This window comes from Alexandromys fortis, unplaced genomic scaffold (assembly GCF_014885135.2).
Source record: "Alexandromys fortis isolate MF-2015 unplaced genomic scaffold, M_Fortis_MF-2015_v1.1 scaffold_5, whole genome shotgun sequence".
Classification (NCBI taxonomy): domain Eukaryota; kingdom Metazoa; phylum Chordata; class Mammalia; order Rodentia; family Cricetidae; genus Alexandromys; species Alexandromys fortis.
In genome coordinates, this window is record NW_026067924.1 from 4,839,706 (window position 1) to 4,860,119 (window position 20,414).

Genomic DNA, 20,414 nt, shown 5'->3' on the forward strand with positions numbered 1-20,414 from the left:
TCACAGAAGCTCCAACGAGTTCTCTTGTCCATCCTCGCTCCCAGATAAGCTGAGAAAAATGCCATGCCCCCATAAAGCTTTGAGTGTGACTACATTATATACCACAAGAAACACTACATGGTTTCAGAGACAGACTGAGAATTATCTACCCTCTGCCTCCTTATTTACCTTGTGGTAAATGTTGCTATCAGGACAGCAACAACTCTTGGTTCGTTAACTGAAAAGACCCTGATGCTAATAGAGGAGATGGCTTTTCTTACAGCATTCCTCCCGATTTCTGCTCATGCAGCAGCTACTCCTTCCAACCGCCCCCAACCCTGTGACCACTGAAAACTCAAGAAGATTAAACAGATTGAACTCGGGACCTTGCACAGCTATGAACGGAGCACAACCCTTTTCCATCCGATGGATCTTAAACAGGATTCTCTGAAGCCATAACTGTAGGTCTCTAAAACTATAGAGAGCTGAACCCAGAGCAAACAGGAATGTATTTGCCATGTAATCTGAAGATATTTGGGGAAAAGAAAAAAAAAAAAAAAAGAAGGCACTACTTTTAATCAGCTGTGAGGAAAGAAAAGCAACACCATGCAGAGGCAGTCAAGTTCACTCCTTTAACACAAGCTTCTTTAGGTTTAAAGGGATAACGGGGCTTTCCCTGAGAGATGCCAGGACAGAAATTTCATACGTCATGAAAAATCTATTCCTGAAAAATGATGGAGGCCTTTGGCTATATCTTCAATTAAGAATCTGTCCAGGGTTTCCTCTTAGGCAGCCTGGGAATTCTTTCCTACGTTCTCGTAAGATAAAAGCCACGGGCTGCTACGACCCAACCCACAGACCCTTACCTGGTTCCTTCTGCCAATCCGATTTGGTCCTGGAGGCTTCATGGGGGACTTGATGCCCTGGGGGCTCCCACCATTCTCAGTGACATTTGCTACGCTCATTACTGCTGACATCATGGTGTTGATGGAAGACAGGTCTGAGCCTTCTAAACCAATGGGTGAATTCGACGTCATCGGGACGGAGTTTTATACCACTAAGAAGTCTCTGCTATAGAACTGAAAAACAGATACAACTGAGGTTCTCAAGTGAGTTGAGGCTTGTCACAGTCATGTGGTGCTAATCATAGCAAGGGCAATAGAGATAGATCCCCAATACCCTTTGCCTAGTTCAACCCCTACCCAGAATAGAGCTCAAAAGGATTGTTTGTTTGTTTTTTTGAGACAAGGGCTTGCTTCCTAGCCTGGGCTGTCCAAACCCACTCTGTAGCCAAGATGACTCAGAACTCCCTGATCCTCCTGCTTCAGGCTCTCAAGTACTGAGATTACAGGTATGAGATACCACACCCAGTTCCAAAATAGTTAGAGCTTTCTTCTACGGATGCAACCTGTTTCCTTTCTAAGTGTAGGCCACCAATAGAATTCAAGCTATCTGCAGCTTTACCTTTTCTTTTTTTCCTTCTTTTTTTTAAATCTCATGTGATTTGTGCTTGCATTAAAGCATGTGTACAAATTCATGATTTCCCAGACAGCTGTCTGCTTTATGTACCGAGGAAGTATCTCCTGCAGAACCCAGAACTTGTGATTTAGCTGGTCTATCCCACCTGTCCAAGAATCCTGTCTCTGCCTCCTAAGTACTGGGAATATGAAGCTGGGGCTGGGGGTGGGTGGGCATGCACCACACATACCTCACCTTTTAATGTGGGTGTTGGAGATTCAGACTTTAAATCTCACACTAACAGGGCAAGCAGTTCATCCAGTGAGCCATCTTCCTAGCCCATGATTTTCCTAGTCTTTGTGAGCAGAGTTTGACAAGAGACAACAGAGCTGTGTTTGGCTAACACATTCCACCTTGTACTTGCTTGCTTCTATTGAAATGGTCTAGACTTAAGAACTAGTTTATAGGACACTTCAGGTTTCCTCTAACTTCATGGCTATATGGCTTCATGGATTTAAAGGTGTGTGTACGTATGACTTCTAGAAGCCAACCCTGCAAGAATTATAACCAAATTTAAAACTAAGGTTAAAAATCCTCTTTCTTAAAAAATGTAAGTAACAAGGATGGAGAGAAATGTTGCCACTCTAGTTACCTCCATTTTCTGTCACAAGGGACACTTCCTGGTTGCAGTTGTCATCCACACAAGTCGGAAACGATTCTGTTCTTTTCTTCTCTTGGTGTCACCCCTTTACACTGGAAGAGAAAGGGGATACCGAGTTAGTTAATTCATCAAGGAAAATGACTTAGTACTGGAGTAAATGGTACATGCTTATGACCCCAGACACAAAAAGCAGAGGTATGAGATTCTGAACTTGGTGCTAGCCTGGGCTACATAAGAGACTCCATCTCAAAAAAAAGAAAAGAAATAGATTCAGTGTTTTTGCTTAGTGAGAAAAATGCGGAAGCATTGATTAGCTGTGACCTCACATCACCATATTCACAAAGGAGAGACAATTCTGTGTCAGTCTTTTCTATCTTTCTTCCCACGCTCCCCAGGACAAGGTTTCTCAGTATAGCCCTGGGTGTCCTAGAACTCGCTCTGTAGACCAGGATGGCCTCAAACTCAGAGATTTATCTGCCTCTGCCTCCCGAGCGCTGAAATTAAACTTGAGATACCACATCTAGCCTAAATCAGTTTTTTCTTATAAAACTGTATGACGTGGGCATTCAACCTAATGTCCCCTACTGAGCTGCCTCCTATACTCTCAAAGGCTAAGGAATTTTTCCAGTATTTTACTTTCTCACCTATTTCACTACCAATTTTCTTTTATACTATATCCCATTTCTCCACCTGATCCACATCATTTCCTAAGAGCTCAGACTGTAGACAATACTAGGTCACAGCTAGAAGCCACCTGGGTAATAGGAAATGAATGACCAAAAGGAAATTCATAGTCCATACCACATCAGAACTGACTTCATTCCTCAACTATAAGAACATAGGTGATATGTTCTTCTCATTTTTATCTGGCAGAATATTCTAGATCAACTTTCTTCATGCTTCTTCAACTTTTTAACACAGTTCCTTACATTGCAGTGACTCATAAGCATAAAATTATTTCGTTGCTACTCATAACTATAATTTTGCTACTGTTCTGAATCATAATGTAAATATCTAATGTGACCTTGGTGAAAGGGTCATTTGACCTCACAAGGGGGTGGCGACCCACAGGCTAAGTATCACTATTCCCTGTTAGTAATAACTGTTGGTATCCCAATGAAGCAGGAAACTAAGATCAAGGCCATCACCTCAGTTTCCAAGCAGATGCTTGGGAAAAAACTGTAAGTTTGTGATTCCCTCCTTCACCTTTAAGGGGATGTAACAGTAGGCCCAACCACAACAGCACTTACAGCCGCAGAGCAGGAGAGGCCTGGGGATGGAATTCTGTAAAGTTTCTACCAGCTAAGTAGTATCAAGCTAAAACTTCTGCCCCAACTTTGAATGTCGAAAGATAAAATATGGGGGCACTCAGGAGTAGGGAACATTTTAGGCCTATATGGGACTTGGGTTTCAATCACCAGAACCTTCCCTCAAAGACAAGGAACAAGTGTTGCCTCAAATGTTTGCATTAGAAACTTAATTCTCAAATTCTGTGCCACCACCGCCTGGCTCCTCTGTATTTTTAATGTACAAAAAGTTTAAGATCGCTGACTAGAAATCGTCAATACATTACTATTATTTCAGTAAAGAGAAAATGAATCTATCTACCAATTATTACCAAGTTTAGATGATGACCTTTGGTTTTCCACCTCTCTCTCTCTCTCTGAGATAGTGTCTATCTATACAGCCCATCCTTTTGTTTATATTTAGACAATCTAAATCTATCTAGTCCTGGTTGTCTTAAAACTCTTTATGTAGACCAGGCTAGCCCCTAACTCACAGAGATTCACAATGACTTGAACTGAGTGCTAGGATTAATTTATCTGTCTTTCAAAAAAAATTATGCAAACCCTGGATTACATTTGTATTTCTGTTTAAAACTATCGTATGAAAATATACAGGAATAGAGCCTGGTGTGAGGTCTTTCTCACTTGACTGTTCTTTTGTGACGATGTTTCCTACAACCACCTGAGAAATCCTAGGGTTGATGAGAACAGTAAGCAGCAGTTAAGGTGGAGAAGCAAGCTTATGTTTCAGTGCTAGGACTGAAGGTGTGCACCACCATGCCCAGTCCTGCATTAGGGTTGTGATCTATCTACCATGCCCAGCCCCATATTAGGATTGTGTTCCACCATGCCTAGCTCAGTAGGAACTGACAAAATATATTCACTGGACAGAGGCAAACTGCCAACAATCCCTGTCCCACAGGCATAAGAATCAAAGATGGATTCTTTCAACCTATCTAAGGATTTAAATACAGGCTGTCCACCCTGTAAGAATGCCTATAGCTAGTTACCTAGCACATTTTCCTAGCTGGAAAGAAGAAAAGCCTTGCAAAGCTGTTTCCCAGTGTCTTGGCAGGAAGACATAGGCTATGGTTATTTCCTCCTTGGGGATAAAGTGTAGCGGGTGGCACTAAGAACCCCTCTGTTTACTTCCTTTACGTGTATTTGAAATGTTAAGTAAACAGCAGTATGTTTTTAAAAGGAACCTCTCATTTCTGATGAGAATGCAGTTAGCAAAAGGGAAGGAGTCTGAATCCACCCTGAAAGGGTATTTCAGAAGCACCAACACGCTTTCCTCAGAGCTAGGGTATGACTTCACGCCAGTTTATTCTTGATTGAGTCTGTCATGGCATTTTCCTTTGGGATCATGAAACAGTGCAAGAGGAAAAGACTGGTATAAAATACGTCACTAATTGCTCTGCCTTAGGGGTAAAAAAACAACATCCATCTTTACATTATGGAATAGGTACAGGATAATTTAACCAGAAAAGTTGGCTAATTCTAGTTGATCCTATGTAACCACCCAGCAATACTGGAAACATTTAAACCTGCTGATACTTATGTCTGGAAAGACAAGTTTTCCCTTTGATTCCCTCACCCAGTCTAGTCCCCACAGGTGTAATGATCCCCCCCCCCCCCCCCCCCCCCCCCCCCCCCCCCCCCCCCCCCCCCCCCCCCCCCCCCCCCCCCCCCCCCCCCCCCCCCTACCCCATGCCTTGCAGAGGATGCTAATGCCCACTCTTTAACACAGGCTCCAGGTCAGAGAGAAGCCTATGCTTACCTCTGAGAGGCTGAAATCCCCCACCATGTGGGGTTGAGCTGTCAGAAAGGATCCTCCTATCTGCTGGCCTAAAAGATGGTTTTAAGATCCATTTACAGTGTCTTTGGTTGCTTGCTTGTTTTTTTTTTTTTTTTTTTTTTTAAACCTAATAGTTACAGACCTAGAGAATTTTCATTCTCTTTCCCGCCCAATTTCTTCTTCCATGTGCTACATCTGAGATCATTTAAGACTTAAAACAAAAACAAAAATGATAAATCTGCCAAGATGACTCTATGCTTGCTGCCAAGCTTGACAACCTGAGTTCAATCCCCAAAACCTACATTGCAAAAGGAGTGAACTGATACTCGTAGGTAGTCCTCTGACCCCACACACTTTAAATCTTTAAAGTAAAAATCATTGGCCCATTCTAATACAAAAACCTCCAACTGGAAGCAGAGAAGATAGGACCCCAGATGAAGTTCCCGAACCACAGAAGTGACTGACCAACAGGCGTCATCATGGATCTGGGAGTGGGGAGGAAAGGAGGGAAGAGAAAGAAGGAGTGTCTGAAGTTTTGCTCCCTGCGATGCAAACCCCAGGCATCTTGAGATTCCCTCATCCCACACCAGAGACTCAACTGGTCAAGAAGAAGCAGCAAGTTGCAGTTACAATTTTAATCTCATTTTACTCTACACTTTGGGAAGGAGAGCATGGGTGGGGTACGGGGGGGTGGGGAGCTAGGATAAGACAGGACAGATGGATTTGGGGAAGAAACAGGACAATTAGAGGCGAGGCTAGGAGAGAGAGAGCACAGATGGGTCTTTATTGTGACTCAAGGAGGCCCATAAACAGTAACTGACCTGTTTCCTTCTTTCTGCTGAGGAGCTGACACAAACTGGACCCAAATGTGGGCAGGTTCACACCTCAAAGCCACCCCTTCTAGAGCACAGAGTTGGAACAACCTGAAAAAATACAAGAGGGCAACATTAGAAGGGTTTATAAGAAGGAATAATTCTGCCTCTGTATCATTTCCTCTACTCGATGTCACGATGATGGGGACAATTAAAATCCCCTATCTGCAACTGCAAGCAAACTGTTAGCTGATTCTATCAGAATCCCCTCAAGTGCACCTTCAACAGCCAGGACTCCCTTTACCTCTACCAAAGTACATCCTACATTCCAACAATTCTGAGGACAAACGACGCAGGAGAATGCTCAGACTGCTGGCTCTAGGTGGAGCCTTGAGCAGCCTAGAGGCACGGTAATAGTCTTGGATAGGAGTACAGCTCAATGACAGAGTACCTGCTTAGCATGTGTGAGATCCTGGGTTTCATCCCAGCACCACAAAGAAAGAAAAAAAATGGCTGAATAGGTACAGTTGACCCTCCAACACGGATTAGAGAGAGAGAGAGAGAGAGAGAGAGAGAGAGAGAGAGAGAGAGAGAGAAACAGCACTTGGTGGTAATGGAAACAGGAGAGGAAAGAGAGCCGAAGAAAACAAAAAAATATAAAACTTACAGTGCCTTAAAGCAGAGATGACTGCAAGTATGCAAATGTGAGGGCGTTGCTTAACATATTTCAAACTGGACCAAACGCATGGCCTTCTCTTTCTAAAAAAAAAAACAGAAAACACCTCTATACATTGCCTTCAGGAACAGGAGAAAGTCTGCTCTGGGGTTCCACAGGCCCCGAAAGCACTAATCTGATTGTTGTGCCTGCTCAATGGTGGCTGCAACACATCCGAAGCTACAATTCACTCGCCTCTTGCTCTCAACACAGCATCGCTCAGCTGAAGCAGAGTGCAAACTTAAGCAGAATAAAAACTAGGGTATAGCTCAGTGGGCCAGCACCTGCTTAGCATGCACAGGCGCTCTAGGTTCCCCGTACCACAAAGTGGGGGGAAAAATCCCATAATTATCAAGAATGCCAAGATGCAGTTGTCTGGCACATTTTCTCACTTCATCCTCTTTCAGGGCATCTGGAAACAAGCTGCACAAGTGTGTCATATAGCTATAATCTCTATATAGCTATCACCTCCCATCTTACTTGGAGCCATCCACAGACAGCTCCCAAGCACCCTGGGCAGGACTGGTCTGTGTGGATGAGAACACTCCATCACTCTTGGCTGTCACAAGCAGTTCCTGCAGTTTCTGACACCATGATTCCCCCAGCAGATTTTCTGTTTACATTTCAGTGACTCTCCATCAGCCATATTTTTTATGCTATTCTCTTTCAAATGTTCTCAGACAACTCAGGGACAGCTCTGAATGAGCCATGGAGAAGCTCAAGCCTGGAAGTACTTGATTCAACCCCAGTGCTTCCCTAGGTAAAGAAAATTACAAATCCTTCCACAGAAATACTCATACACTTGACATTATGTTTTATATTATGATGATAATGAAGATTCCTAACCAGGGCTAGAAGGGGAAGGATATTTGTTTTATTGTTTTGTGACTTATCTTAAAGAAAAGAAGTTGGAGTACATAGCTCAGTGGTAAAGTATTGGTCTAGCATCATCTCTTCCTTCTGTGCCACTGTCACAGAGAGACAGAGACAGAGGAAAAAAAGCAAATTTTCCCTGATTGTATTCATTTTTAAAGGTTGTGGCTGTAACTCCCATGTAGAGTATTTGTCTAGTGTAGACACGATGAGGCTCAAGGTTCAATGCTCACAACTGAAAAGGTTAAAAGCGTACACACACTTTTTTTTTTAAATAAAATGTAATGACAGAGTATAACAGCCAAGAGTCTAGAAAGGATAAACTGTCAAGGTCTTCCAACAAGTGAACAGAGAGTCTGGAATTACACATTTACAGAATTGAAAAATAGTATTAAAATGTAGATCCACTCCCATTTCTCCATTAGACACCTAAAAAAAAAGCACGCCAGCCCAAGTGGCTTCCCCATAAACACAAAGAACCAAGGGGTGGATCCACTCAAACCAAGGGTGAAGCAGAGACTAGATTCTCAAAACTGCATCCTCTGACCTTGGAAGTAAATGATTTGGATGCTGAGAATGCCGAACAATTCAGCTGAATAACAAGAGCCACCTCCCTGTTTGTTTTGAGTTCCACTAGGTCTAAGGGAGTCATAAAGCTTGAGGATGGAAAAATACAAGGCAGTTTTTAAAAGGAACTTCTAGATACCCCTTACCTCCATCATGAAAAAAAAAAATAGGGGGCGGTTATGGCTAGTTACGTCCGAGAAGAAAAAAAGGACTGACTGGCTAAGTACAGCATTTGAGGGCGGGTCTGGGATGCCGACTATCTGGATTTTGCTTCCCAGAAGGCTTGTGCAATTCAAAGAGGCAGGATATCTTAGAGAAGGCAGAAGCCTCTGGGAGGAGGAGTGGTGGGGGAAGCCAGCCCTACCTCCCACCCCCCCAGATAAGGGACAATGCTAAGCAAAGCCAGAAAGAGAAGATTAAGGAACCTGTCTCCAGGTCTAGGGAGATAGCAACAGAGAGATCAAAGATAAAAAGCAAGGATGGTTTAGAAGTAAAAGGTGGCACCCCATCTTCTGAAGGTGAAATCTAAAATCTGTCCTCAGGCTCTCAGGAAATGTGGAGTAAGTTGAGATGCCTAGGATGACAGCAAGGGGCCTTGGCCTTTGTAATACTTGACTGAAAAGGCCTGAGTCCCTATGATGTCCACAAATAGGTCTAGCATAAACACACGTGGGATAGTTTGTGAGGGATGTATGATGAGAGCTGACCTGTCCAGTTCAGGCCAATCCAGAACAAGATACAAAGCACAAGATACAAGAGTAGAAATTCAGATATGAAAATGATTGAAGCACTTGACAAACTACAAAAAACATCTAAAGGGTGGGCTGAGCTGGGGACAGAATCTAACCTGACTAGCTATACCACCAAGTCTAAGCCTGCCCAGCCCCAAGCCCAGCGCAAACCTATTCATATACTAACCAGGATGGCCCTGAAGGTTGAGAGAGTTGGGGCGGTGGCTCTCTGAATTCCAGGAAATTGATGTGTTTCTAGGCTTGGGGCTAGGCTATGCCTTGGATAGGTCGGCACAGGCTTGAGTAAAATGAAGGCTAAGGCACCCAACCCCTGATCAACTGAGCACAGCGAGGTGCTGCAGCCAACTCTGCAGTGCTTCCTCCTGAGTAAAGATGGGTTGCTAAGAGATGGAGACTGTACCAAGTTTAAGAGACAAACGAGAAAGTAATGGGTGAGATGGCCACTCAGGGAAGAAAGAAAGATGCAGGATCCTCTCTACTTCCTTCTTGATGCCTACAGGAAGTGCTCTTTAACCAGTCACTCAGAAGCTCTCCGTGTTTTAGCCCAAGTTTTCTTTCTGTCCTTGTCACCCACCAGTACCATGGCTACCACTCCTAAATGAGCACGACACCTCCTTGATTCTTGGGCTCTACCTCAAACTCACACCTCCGGGGGAAGGCCCAGCAGTCTGTCCTTCCTCCTAGTTCTCCAGGGGACTCTATTTAACCCTTGAACTAGTTTGTGAAGGTCAACAACAAGGTCAAAACCCCCAGGAATTTAAATCAACAACCTGAGAGTCACTAGCCTATCAAAGTCCTGAACAAACACCAAAGCACTGAAGCAGAAACTAAGAATCCACTTCCAACACTGAGTTTACTTCCTATAGCACAACTAAATAAGAAAGAAAAGGAAAAGGAAATCATCTACAGGGGGCCTTATTTCTAGGTTCCTCTGGAGAAGGAGAAAGAGCATATTGGATACAAGCTTCAGACAGAATTAGGACAGAACTGCAATGCATGCATGGGTAGTCAGCAAATGGTGTTTTTCAAGTCTATGCTATTCCTTGGAAATTCAGTTTATTTGATACTCGAGCACTTTGTCCAGAATTTCTGTGGACCTGGACAACTTCCCTTTGCCCTTTTCTCTGCCCCTCCTAGACAAGAAGAAATGTTCAACAAAGGGTGGACCGGAAGAGAGAGAAGAAGCGTTGAGAGCATGACCATTGCCTCCTACAGCCTTAGCATTAGCTCAGGACCTACTGAGGTGTGTCAGGCTCAGGGAAGAGTTAGGATGGAGAACACTCCTCGGCTAGCTCAGTGATGTTTAGCATCCATGAGGACCTGGATTCTATCCCTAGCACCATAAGGATGAAACCAAAATCAAACAACAACAAAATATGAATGGCTGGAAGGGTGCAGAGTCCGGTAGATGCTGGCCTGATCACACACTTTCCTGTAAGCACACAGTACGGCGAAGAAGCAGACTCCTTGCAACTCCTCTCTCCACAGAACACATCTTACAGGCAGGATCTAACAACTGCCAAATTCACAAGGCCAAGACGCAGCTGCCACCTGGTAGCCATTTGTCACCCAGCACCCTCCTCCCCTGGGAGGGGAACACGGGTGGCCCTTGGCACCAGGCTGTGAGAAGAACAAGTCCCTGGCCCTCTCCCCAGGCAGGCCAGACTTTTCCTAAACATTAGTTTTTCTGCTTGGCATCTAGGCCCTGGTATTTCATCACTTTCTTGCCCAGCTTAGAAGAAGCCTGTACCATTCTCTCCTTTACCAACAGCTGAGGAAAAGGGGGGTAAGAAGTCAAAGTGGTCTGCACCCGTACAAGGAATGCCTGCGCAGAGAGAGGAACAAGAGAGACAAATGTCCTTACCTACCTGCTGTGCATAGTCACCTGGTTTAGAGTGGGGACTAAGCTTGACTCCTCCCCTACCCTACCTCTAGAGGAATTCTGGCTTATCAGGTAAAAACAGGTACAGCAAAGGCTGGAGTAGGGCCTCTATAATATGCCGAGATTGCAGAACTTAAAAGTGGAAAAGAAAAGGCCAAAGTCACAGAAAACAGGATTCGACTTAAGAGTATACCAGAAGCCTGCTTGTATTCAAGTATGCTAGTTCCAGAGAACTGAGGGTATTTCACGAGACATAAGCTCTATCTATGCCAGAAATGCAGTAAGCAGTTTATATGTATTTAATCCTTCTCCAAATCCTGTACAGCAATGACTAGTTATCTGATGGATGCTACACTACTCTTAAGGGATGGGGACAGAACTCCAGCTTGGGATTCTGTGACTCCATGATTCTTATACTTATCAAGACACCACAAAAGACCACAGAAGAACTCTTCAGTAGAAGGAAACAATCAATTTAAAGGACTGGGAAACCAAGGCAGCAGAAAATCAAGATATAATGGAGCTGGAGAGGCTGAGAATTTGCAGAGCTGGCTGCAAATGCTGCTGGACTAGAAAGGATACATGCATCCCATCGGTCCACCAGGATAAGAATAAGGAATGGCAGCAGACAGTGCTGGGACCCAGACTGTTTGTTTGTTTATTGGTGGTAGTGTTTATTTCATCTTATGATTGTGGGTAACAGCTCATCACTGAAAGAAATCAGGTCAGGGGACTAAAAACAAGAACTGAGGCAGACAGATGGAGGAATGCTGCCTACTGGCTTGTTCCAGTTTGTGCTTAAAAAACAAAACAAAACCATGCAATTACTGGTGTGTAGAGGTCAGAGGTCAACGTGTATGAGTTGGCTCTCCTTCCATCATGAGTTCCTGGAACTGAACTCAGGTTTCCATGCTTGGTAGCAGGCCCTTTTACCAGCCTTTGAAAGCCAGGGCTTTGAAAGAGAACAGCTGTTGGATAGAATGAGGCCCAGTAGTAACGCCGTGAGCTTGCTTCTTCTGGGTATATCCAATAGAATGGGGCAACCAACTAGACATACCAATATTAGTAAAAATAATTTTAAAAAGTTATCAGTCTGACCAGACTATATGATTCTTCCCGCTGACAGGTTATATATTTCTGAGGCCTCGTTCTCCTGTCTGAGAGTGAAGTAAACTGATTAAAATACACGGGAAACAATATAGCACCCCACAGACTGAGCTACTGATATCATTGCTTCTTCCCTGAGCATTCCCAGTCTCCCCCGGCCCCAGTGTTAAATCCACCGCAAGTTGCCTCCAGCTTCCCTTATTAGATTGGCAAAGTTCTGACAGCAGCCCAATTTGATGATCTTTGTTTTAAAAACAAACAAACAAGCAAACAACAAACAAATCCCATCTCAGCCCACAAGTGAGACAATTAAAAAATGAGCAAGTTGGCTTATCACAGATACAGTCCCACTGACAGCAAAGGGCAGAACAGCTGCTGACTCTCGCCATGCTGCACGGCAAGCAGGAAATAAAGTCCATCCGGCTGCTCAGCTCCACATTTGCTAAACACGCTCCTGGCACCTGTGAGGACAGGGCCACGGCAGCTTCCTCCTTGTATGCCCTAACACGGCTCTTCTCTTCCAACCAGCAACTTGCCCGGTCCACTCAGGCTACTGGACTGCAGTGATCTGACTGTTCTGGGCATGTCTCAGATACAACTACATATCCTGTTACACTTACAGCTTGCAGGAAAGCTGGGGTAAAGTTCAGTAGCAGTTTGCAGAGTTTTGGGCAATATCCTGCAACTCTTTCATGGGTCCCGAGGTCTCAGGCTGGCCTTTTTGATGTGCTAGGGGAAGGGCACAGCTCTTCCCTGAGGAGGATCCCAGTGCAGGCTAGGAACCCCAGGGCAAGTATCTAACATCAGATCAGAAGGAGCTACACATTCCAGTTGCAGGGAGACTATCCTAGGAAAATCAAACTAATTTTGTGGAAGATAAAACTTGTGTTAGTTGCTCCTCCCCTGGCTGCTTCTAGAAGGCACTGGAAGGTAGATTCACATCTTTCATTTGACCACTGGAAAAGTGGTCAGCTGTGGTCAAAATTTCACAGTGGCTAATCAGACATTACCAACTGTCAGCTGAGAATGACTGTCCTGGGGAAGTGATGTGCCCTAGCTCCCAGGGACCTGATAGGCGGCCCTCTGTGAATAAACAGATGGTCTTTCCTCCACCATCTCCCAATTTTGCCTATAAGAAAAGAATTCAATACTGCATGTGTGAAAGCAAACATACTCTAAAATATAAGTGGTTGATAAGTGTTTATACACAGTATAAACCAACCCCCCCCCCATCCACACAAAATAAAACCACTGGCAAATGATTTGACTGAGTTAGTCAAATGTGACTATTACAGTGCCAGATAGGGTCCTCCTAAGAGACTCTGTGTGAGGAAATTGTGGCATAATCTGAGTACCAGCAGACTAGTCCCGTCCAGCATATGTCCAGGCTTGGGGAGATTAATGCGGTATTGATGGAAGTCTCAGGCTCCGGTCCTCACTGCCCTGGCCTTGACCACTGGGAGTGTGATTAGGTCGCGAGAACTGTACTGCCAGGGGTGGGGCACACGAGATTAGGCTTTGGTCTTGCTGCTGTGAAAGCCTGCTCTCCACTCCTGACCGGCTGGCTCTGAAAGAAGCCAGTGTCACAAAAGCACGTAGGTTGATTTGCTTTAGGTTGATCTCCTACCAGGTTGAAAGCACAGGCTTCCTGAACATGCACAAAATGTCGGTTCGCATCTTCCAAGCCCCACCCTAAACAGACAGCTCCTTTATAAAGAACTGAATTCTCACCAAGTGTTAGAAACTACACAAAGAAACAAAAGGGGAAGGTAATCCCAGTGAGACAGGTCCCTTTCTTGAACTGCCTCTCATATCTAGGTAACCACTAGGCCAACACTGAACCCACAGCCAAAGGAAAGGGATGCCCTGCCCCCAGACTTAGCAGGGTCCCAGACATCTGGGACATGGCTGGATGGCTGGACAATTCTGAGACAGATACCTGGGCATAAGGAATCTTCCTAGTAACAGATTACCAAGCTAATGTCCATTTACAAAGTATGAGGTGATTTACACATTCTCAATCAAAACACAAGGAATTGCTTTCACATCTATGGAACAGAGTACTGCATCTCAAGCAGAATCCTTCGAAGTATCACCATAAAGCAAGCATGTGATAAAGGCACTCTCTGAATGTTCAAAAAGAACATCCCTACTCTTTATCTTCCTTTCACAGTTTGCCTCCCAGTGATAGGAGGGGCCAAACCTCTAACAGTCCAAACTTTTATCTCCCACTGACCACTCAAAGCCAAAGGCTGGATTTCCTGCAGCTAGCCTGTTTGACTTGTTCCAAACACTTGCCTCTCCTGCCTGTTGCAATGCCTAAGCGACATCTGCCTACCATCCACTTCAGCAACAACTTGCAGTGCAACGGAGGGGCACACTTAAGATTGTTTTCACAGTTCTGACTTATTTTGTGTGCGCATGTGCTGCAGATATACCCATGGCACATGTGTGGAGGTCAGAGGACATCTTGCATTCTTTCCTGCTGCTATATGGGTCCTAGGGATAAAATTCGGGCCATTAGGCTTGGTGGCAGATGTCTTCACCTGCTAAGCTGTCTCACCTGCCTGAGCCTTGATGTAGGAGAGGCCTGCCATGGCTAAGAAGAGAACATGCTTTCTGTGGGCACTTACACAACAAACACAATAGCTATCTTCATCAAGATGTACAAACTATAACAATAGCTAGAATAAAGCACAGATTATCTATTTTTTTTTTAAATAAAAGGATCTAACCCAGTTGTCCCTGAATTTATGAGCCTCATGCCTCAGCCTTTCGGTATTGAGATTACAGGTGTAAGTCACTATTTCCATCCACATACACTACTATTCTTACAGTAAGCCGTATGTGCTACTTTACTATTCTTTAACCAATGGAACCAAGAGCACATGCTTGTGTGTGCCCTCAATGATGAATAGTGCTCTGGATCCCTAGTCAATCAGCCCACCCAGTCCTACACACTCAACCGTCTGGGTGCCTAGGTGTTCTATGGTTCAGTCCCCCAAAGCACTCAGATAACAGCAGCAAAAATCACTTCTCTGGGCATCAGTCAAGGAGGCTGTTAAAGCTGTGTTTCACACTCGTGTATGCACCGATTCCCCAGAGCACATCGGCTACTGCCCACCATGAGGGAAGTGTTCCATTTTTCTTAGCATTCAGTCAGTGAACATGAAGATCATCGGTTTAGAAATTGATAAAAACCAAGATGCTAACCGTCACCTTTCTGGGGGTATGAAGAGTCTATAATCAAAGAATAAGGGCCATTTTCTTGTCTAAACACCTTTAGTTTCTCACAGTTTCACAGACAAGAGGAAACAGGCAGTAAGGATGGTAAGTCAGGCCAGGGACAAGAGAATGGGGGGGGGGGCAATGACAAACTAGATGATACAAGCTGAGTCCCCAGCACCACTTTCTATGCCTACACTCCAGGACACAGACAGCATTTCTTTAAAGGGGACTACACAGAGGAGCTACACTATTCCACTCACAGCCTAGACTGTTGTCCATGTGGCCTCCATCCCAGAAAGAGAATCTAGCCAGTCAGAGGCCATGAAAGAACAGGAGTCAGCTAACTGGTTCACCCCACCAGCAAACAGCTTCAACACCCTTAACTACCCACAGCTGTGAAGTCAGGAACACCCTGTACAAACACCCAGAAAACTTGCAAACAATGGTGTCTACAGTACTCATTGAATACACCTGAGATAAACTCCAAAGCTCTTAAAGATGTTCCATGACAATTCTGCAGAGAAAAACAAACACAAACAGAGCTGTAAGCACACTTCCACAGGGATGTCAGAAGCTGGTCATATCTTGGCAGTATCCCAGTGAGAAGACAATATATTTTAAAGAAAACAAAAAATAGAGTTGATATGGTGACACATGTCTATGAATTCTAGCACTCTCAGAAAACCAAATCAAGGGCAGGCAAGATGGCTCAGCCTTCAAAGCCACCAGACCTGCTGACCTGAGTTGCATCCCTGGCACCTAAATCATAGACCCCCCCCTCCCTCTCTCTCTCTCTCTCTCTCTCTCTCTCTCTCTCTCTCTCTCTCTCTCTCTCTCTCTCTCTCACTCACACACACACTCACACACACTCACCTTCCCTCCCTTTATCCAAAAAAATATATGAAAATCAACTGTTGACAGACTATACAACTGGCTGCCTTTTCACAGAAATGTATTTATAGTAAATGCAGAAATGTAAAAATAAAAACTAAAACAATCCTAAATGTGCCACCTCTTTATTCCCTATAGTTCCCTAATTCTCTGACCTGGTTAAGAGAAGAAAAATCCTTTTAAGATTCTCATATAGGTGACTACTAATTGTGGTAATGACATTTTTGGAGCCTCTGGCCAAAGCTTATTTAGAATGAAATGAGAGTTTGGGACATAGATATGCTGGCAATTCTAGTCCTATCTTATGTTGAAATAATGTGTTACTAGTTCTAACCCAAATTTATAGCAAATTAGAGTGGCAATCACATGAGGCAATGAAAGTTACTGAAGATGCTCTCTGCTCTAGGCGGGAAGAGAACCTGAGCCCGCCATGTGCAGGCAGTGGGGGCCACTGAGGCTCCGGGTATCAGAAGCTCAAGGAAGTGAACAAGCGCCTGGCTAACAGGCTGGGAAGACAGAGCAGACACAGAGTGAAATTACAACCCAGGGGAAAGCAGACCATGAGCCAACTGCTTTAAAGCTGTTAGGCTCACCAGGGGCAGGAGGTGCAGAACATGAGGGCAGTAGGGCAAAGGCAAACCTCAACTTGAAGAAAGGACCCAGCTTTGGGGCAAATGTTAGCAACGAGAACACAGTGTGGAGAAAGCATGGCTTCTAAGTAGACCATTTTCACCCTCCTCTAGTGAGATGCTGAAGCCCATGGTTAGTTTGTATTTATTTACAAGGTATTATCCTTACCTTTGCTTTTAAGGTAAGGACATCAAGTGACTGAGATTGTTCTCTCTTCTCTCAGGCCCTTACTTGTCAAAAGAAATTAACCACCGCTATTCCACCACCCCGCCCCCCATCTAACTACAAACCTTTTGCTTTGTTTCTGACCCATGAAAATAAACTCCTCTGGGAGCCCTCAGCGCATACAGCACATTGTGAGAAAGGAGGGAGAGTGGAGTAGGGGAAATGGCAAAGATGAGGCTGGCAGAAAGACTCTGAGGTCAAGGTTCCATCTGGGAAGGGATGAACTTTAGCCTGCCACTGTGGAAACCCACTGATTTTTTTTTTCCCTAATCATATCCATACTTTAAAAAGCTTTCGACTGGAGGCACAAAATCCCAGTTAGGAGGGAACTATGACAGTTTAAAGGACAGACAGGAAGAGGTCCTGGTGGGGAGGGGGGCACAGAGCATCACAAAGGGAGACCTGAGAAGAGGCCCTGTGGCAATGTTCAGAATGTCCCTGGGCTGCCCGCCTTAGGTAATAGTGGATGACAAAGCAGTTAGCAGATGAGGGAAATTCCTCCTGCAGGAGGGAGTGTGGGCCACACTGTGGAATGTGACTAAGGGAGCAGAATTAAGAAAGTCCCAGGTCCTTGTGCTTGGCAAGAGGCTCCTTTGTCTGCTAAGCTGGCTGTCCAACTTTTAAAAGTTTTATGTGAGTCTGCTTTAAATGGCTAGTCATGACCAGAGGCTACAGCACTGGATAGGGCAGGTCTGTGGTGCTTTTCTCTAGTATTCTTGGGTTACTACACATTGTAGTCCTTTGTTTTTAAGCCCCAAGGCAGGAATAAAAATAGTCTAGTATGGCCTTCCCTATAGGCATGGGAGGGGGAGGTAGCCCGTAGACTTAACTTACTTTGCTTACTATTTATGAGCTTCAGTACATAGAGGGAAACAGCCCACGAAACCAGCAAGACAGGGGCATCTCCTAAGCAGGCAAATGAGCCATCCCCACCTTCCTCATCTACACAGATCCTGATCAAACTGGACCCTGCCTCAAACAAAGAAAAGTGGTCAAAACACTGGAAAAATGTTTATAAATCTGGGTCTCTTTTAAATGCAGTTTGGGAATAGAGGGGAGAGCTAAGACTGCTAAGAGTGCTGGCCAAGCATGCCTGAGGCCCTGGGCTTAAGCTTCAGGTCTGCAACAAAAACCATAAAAAGCAAGTTGGTACATTTAAGCATTGATGAAGCTAGTCTAAAAATGAACACAATACCTTGCTAACTAACTGTGTAGCATTTAAAATTATGGCAGAGGCTAGTGAGCAGGGCTCAGTGGGTAAAGGTACTTGCCACCAAGCCTGAAAACCTGAGTTTGATTCCCAGGACCCACATGGTAGAGAGAAGCAACTTCTAAAAGTAGTCCCATCTAGGGGCTAAAGAGATGGTTCAGCTGTTAGAAGCACTTGCTGCTCTGGCAGGGGAATTCAGTTCCTAGAACCCACTTGGTGCCTCACAACCATTGATAACTGAGTTCTAGGGGATCCAACATCCTTCTATGGCCTCTGAGGACAACAGCACATATGAGGAGCACATATAGGCAAAACACTCAGACACATAAAACTAAATTTCTTAGATGAACAAAAACAACAGGCATGGTGATGTTCATTTTCAATCCCAGCACTCAAGGGGGACAGGCAGGTAGGTCTCTGCGTTCAAGGCCAGCAAAATCAAGGAGAGTAGGGATACACAAAGAGACTCTGTCTCAAAACAACACATATATACAAATATAGAAGTTAAAAGTTAAAAAGATAAAAAAGTTAAAAGTTAAATAAACAGAATGAGAATTTGAAATGTACATTGAGACATAGGGGCACATGCTGAGACAGCAGGAACCCCAAGTTCAAGGCCAGCCTAGAGCAGATACATAGTGAGTCCATGTAGCCTGGGCTATGTTACATAGCAATACTGTTTTGCTTTGTTTTGCTGTGTGTGTGTGTGTGTGTGTGTGTCCGTCCTCCCCTACATTCTATATAGATGCAAATAAATCAGGAAGGGCAGGTTACAATCAGAAGATTTAAGTAAAGTGGCACAAAGCCCTTATGATTCTGTCCAAAAATCAGAACTATATGTTAGTCTCATGGTACTAAGAGATTTAAAAAAATCCTCTCAACATAGTTACCGATTTACAACATGCAGAAAGAGTTGTTTTGCATATTGAAACTGCTGAACTTATACCAGATGATACAGAATTGACTTTATTCATTCAGGTTCAAGATATAATAAGGAATAGACTATATCCCATATACATAACACGTATCAGATCCCATATGGGTCTGCCGGGTCATCTAGAACAAAGTAATGCAGAAATTGATCAATTATTGATTGGAAATGTGCTGAAGGCCTCAGAATTTCTCACACACAAAAATCATGTCAATAGCAAAGGTTTAAAAATGACTTTTCTATTATTACATGGCAAGAAGTCAAGGAAATTATAAGGAGATGTCCTCCTTGTTCTTTATACAACCAAACACCACTACCTGCAGGAAGTAACCTCAAGAGTACTCAAAGGAATTAAATCTGGCAAATGGATGTGCTCCATTTTGTAGAATTTATAAAACTAAAATATGTACACCACACCACTGATACATATTCAGGTTTTCAATTGGCAACTGCCTTGAGTCCAGAAAAGGCTGATTTGGTAATCACACATTTACTAGAAGTTATGGCCATCATGGGTATACAAATAAAGACAATGATCCAGCATATGTCCCTAAGAAAATGAAAACTTTTTTTACATATTACAATATAAAGCACATATATTCAAGTATACCACACGATCTTAGAGGCAGAGGCAGGCTGATCTCTGTGCGATTAAGGCCAACCTGGTTTACAAGTGCCAGACTGGACAAGTTCCAGGCAGGGCTAGACAGTGAGTCCCCGTTTCACAACCCCTTCCCAACAAACAGGACATGCATGCTCGCTTCCAAAGATGTGGAAATATAATACTTCTAAGGTCTCAAATATTATTTATATTTATGTATTTGTATATATGTATTTTGAGATAGGGTCCCAGTGTGGAGTCCTAACTTGGAAACTCACTACTTAGGTCAGGTTAGCCTTGAACTCATAGTGATCCACTTGCCTCTGCCCCTCTAGTACTGGAATTAAAGAAATGTACCAATATAACTGATAAAAATTTATGATAAAAAGCCACCCCTACCCACTCACAACTACACAGACAAAATCCACTGCTAGGTCAAGAGAGGGGGCTACTCACAAACTTAGTACCCAGATGAGAAAGAGGCAGAAGGCGGCAGAGCATTAGGTCTATCAGAAGCAGACAGGTGTGTATTCAGGGAAGGGTATGGGAGTGGAAAGCCTGATGGGGAAGCTGATACTCAAGCACCAGGTGCTGCTGAAGGGCAAGGGATGATTACAGAGGATGGGAGGGGGGCAAATTATGGGGAACTGGGAAAGGTGGGTTGAAGTAGTGAGGGGTATAGGCTCAGAGTAGTCTGAGAAGATGATGTAAGAGTTCAGAAAACTTGTTTGAACATGGAGAGTGGGGGAGGGGTGACTGACTAGAAAGGGGAACAAAGGGAATGGAGAAGATAAACCAGAACAACTTT

At 44.2% G+C, this 20,414-nt stretch overlaps 1 protein-coding gene across 12 annotated transcripts in view; it reads right to left on the bottom strand.

The window, feature by feature from the left end:
* Rreb1 (ras responsive element binding protein 1) overlaps nucleotides 1-20,414 on the bottom strand; it is a 184,195-nt gene that overhangs the window by 55,859 nt on the left and 107,922 nt on the right. For 8 of the 12 annotated variants that reach the window (XM_050142720.1, XM_050142722.1, XM_050142712.1 and 5 more), the window contains 3 exons: nucleotides 6,004-6,105; nucleotides 2,090-2,190; nucleotides 846-1,058 (listed from right to left, as the gene is read on the bottom strand). In XM_050142720.1, the coding sequence (XP_049998677.1) occupies nucleotides 846-1,016 (171 nt within the window). In that variant the 5' untranslated portion in view covers nucleotides 1,017-1,058; nucleotides 2,090-2,190; nucleotides 6,004-6,105. Of the gene's footprint in view, nucleotides 1-845; nucleotides 1,059-2,089; nucleotides 2,191-6,003; nucleotides 6,106-6,661; nucleotides 6,754-20,414 lie in introns of all 12 variants that reach the window. The other 4 variants (XM_050142711.1, XM_050142723.1, XM_050142713.1 and 1 more) reach the window with 1 other exon arrangement.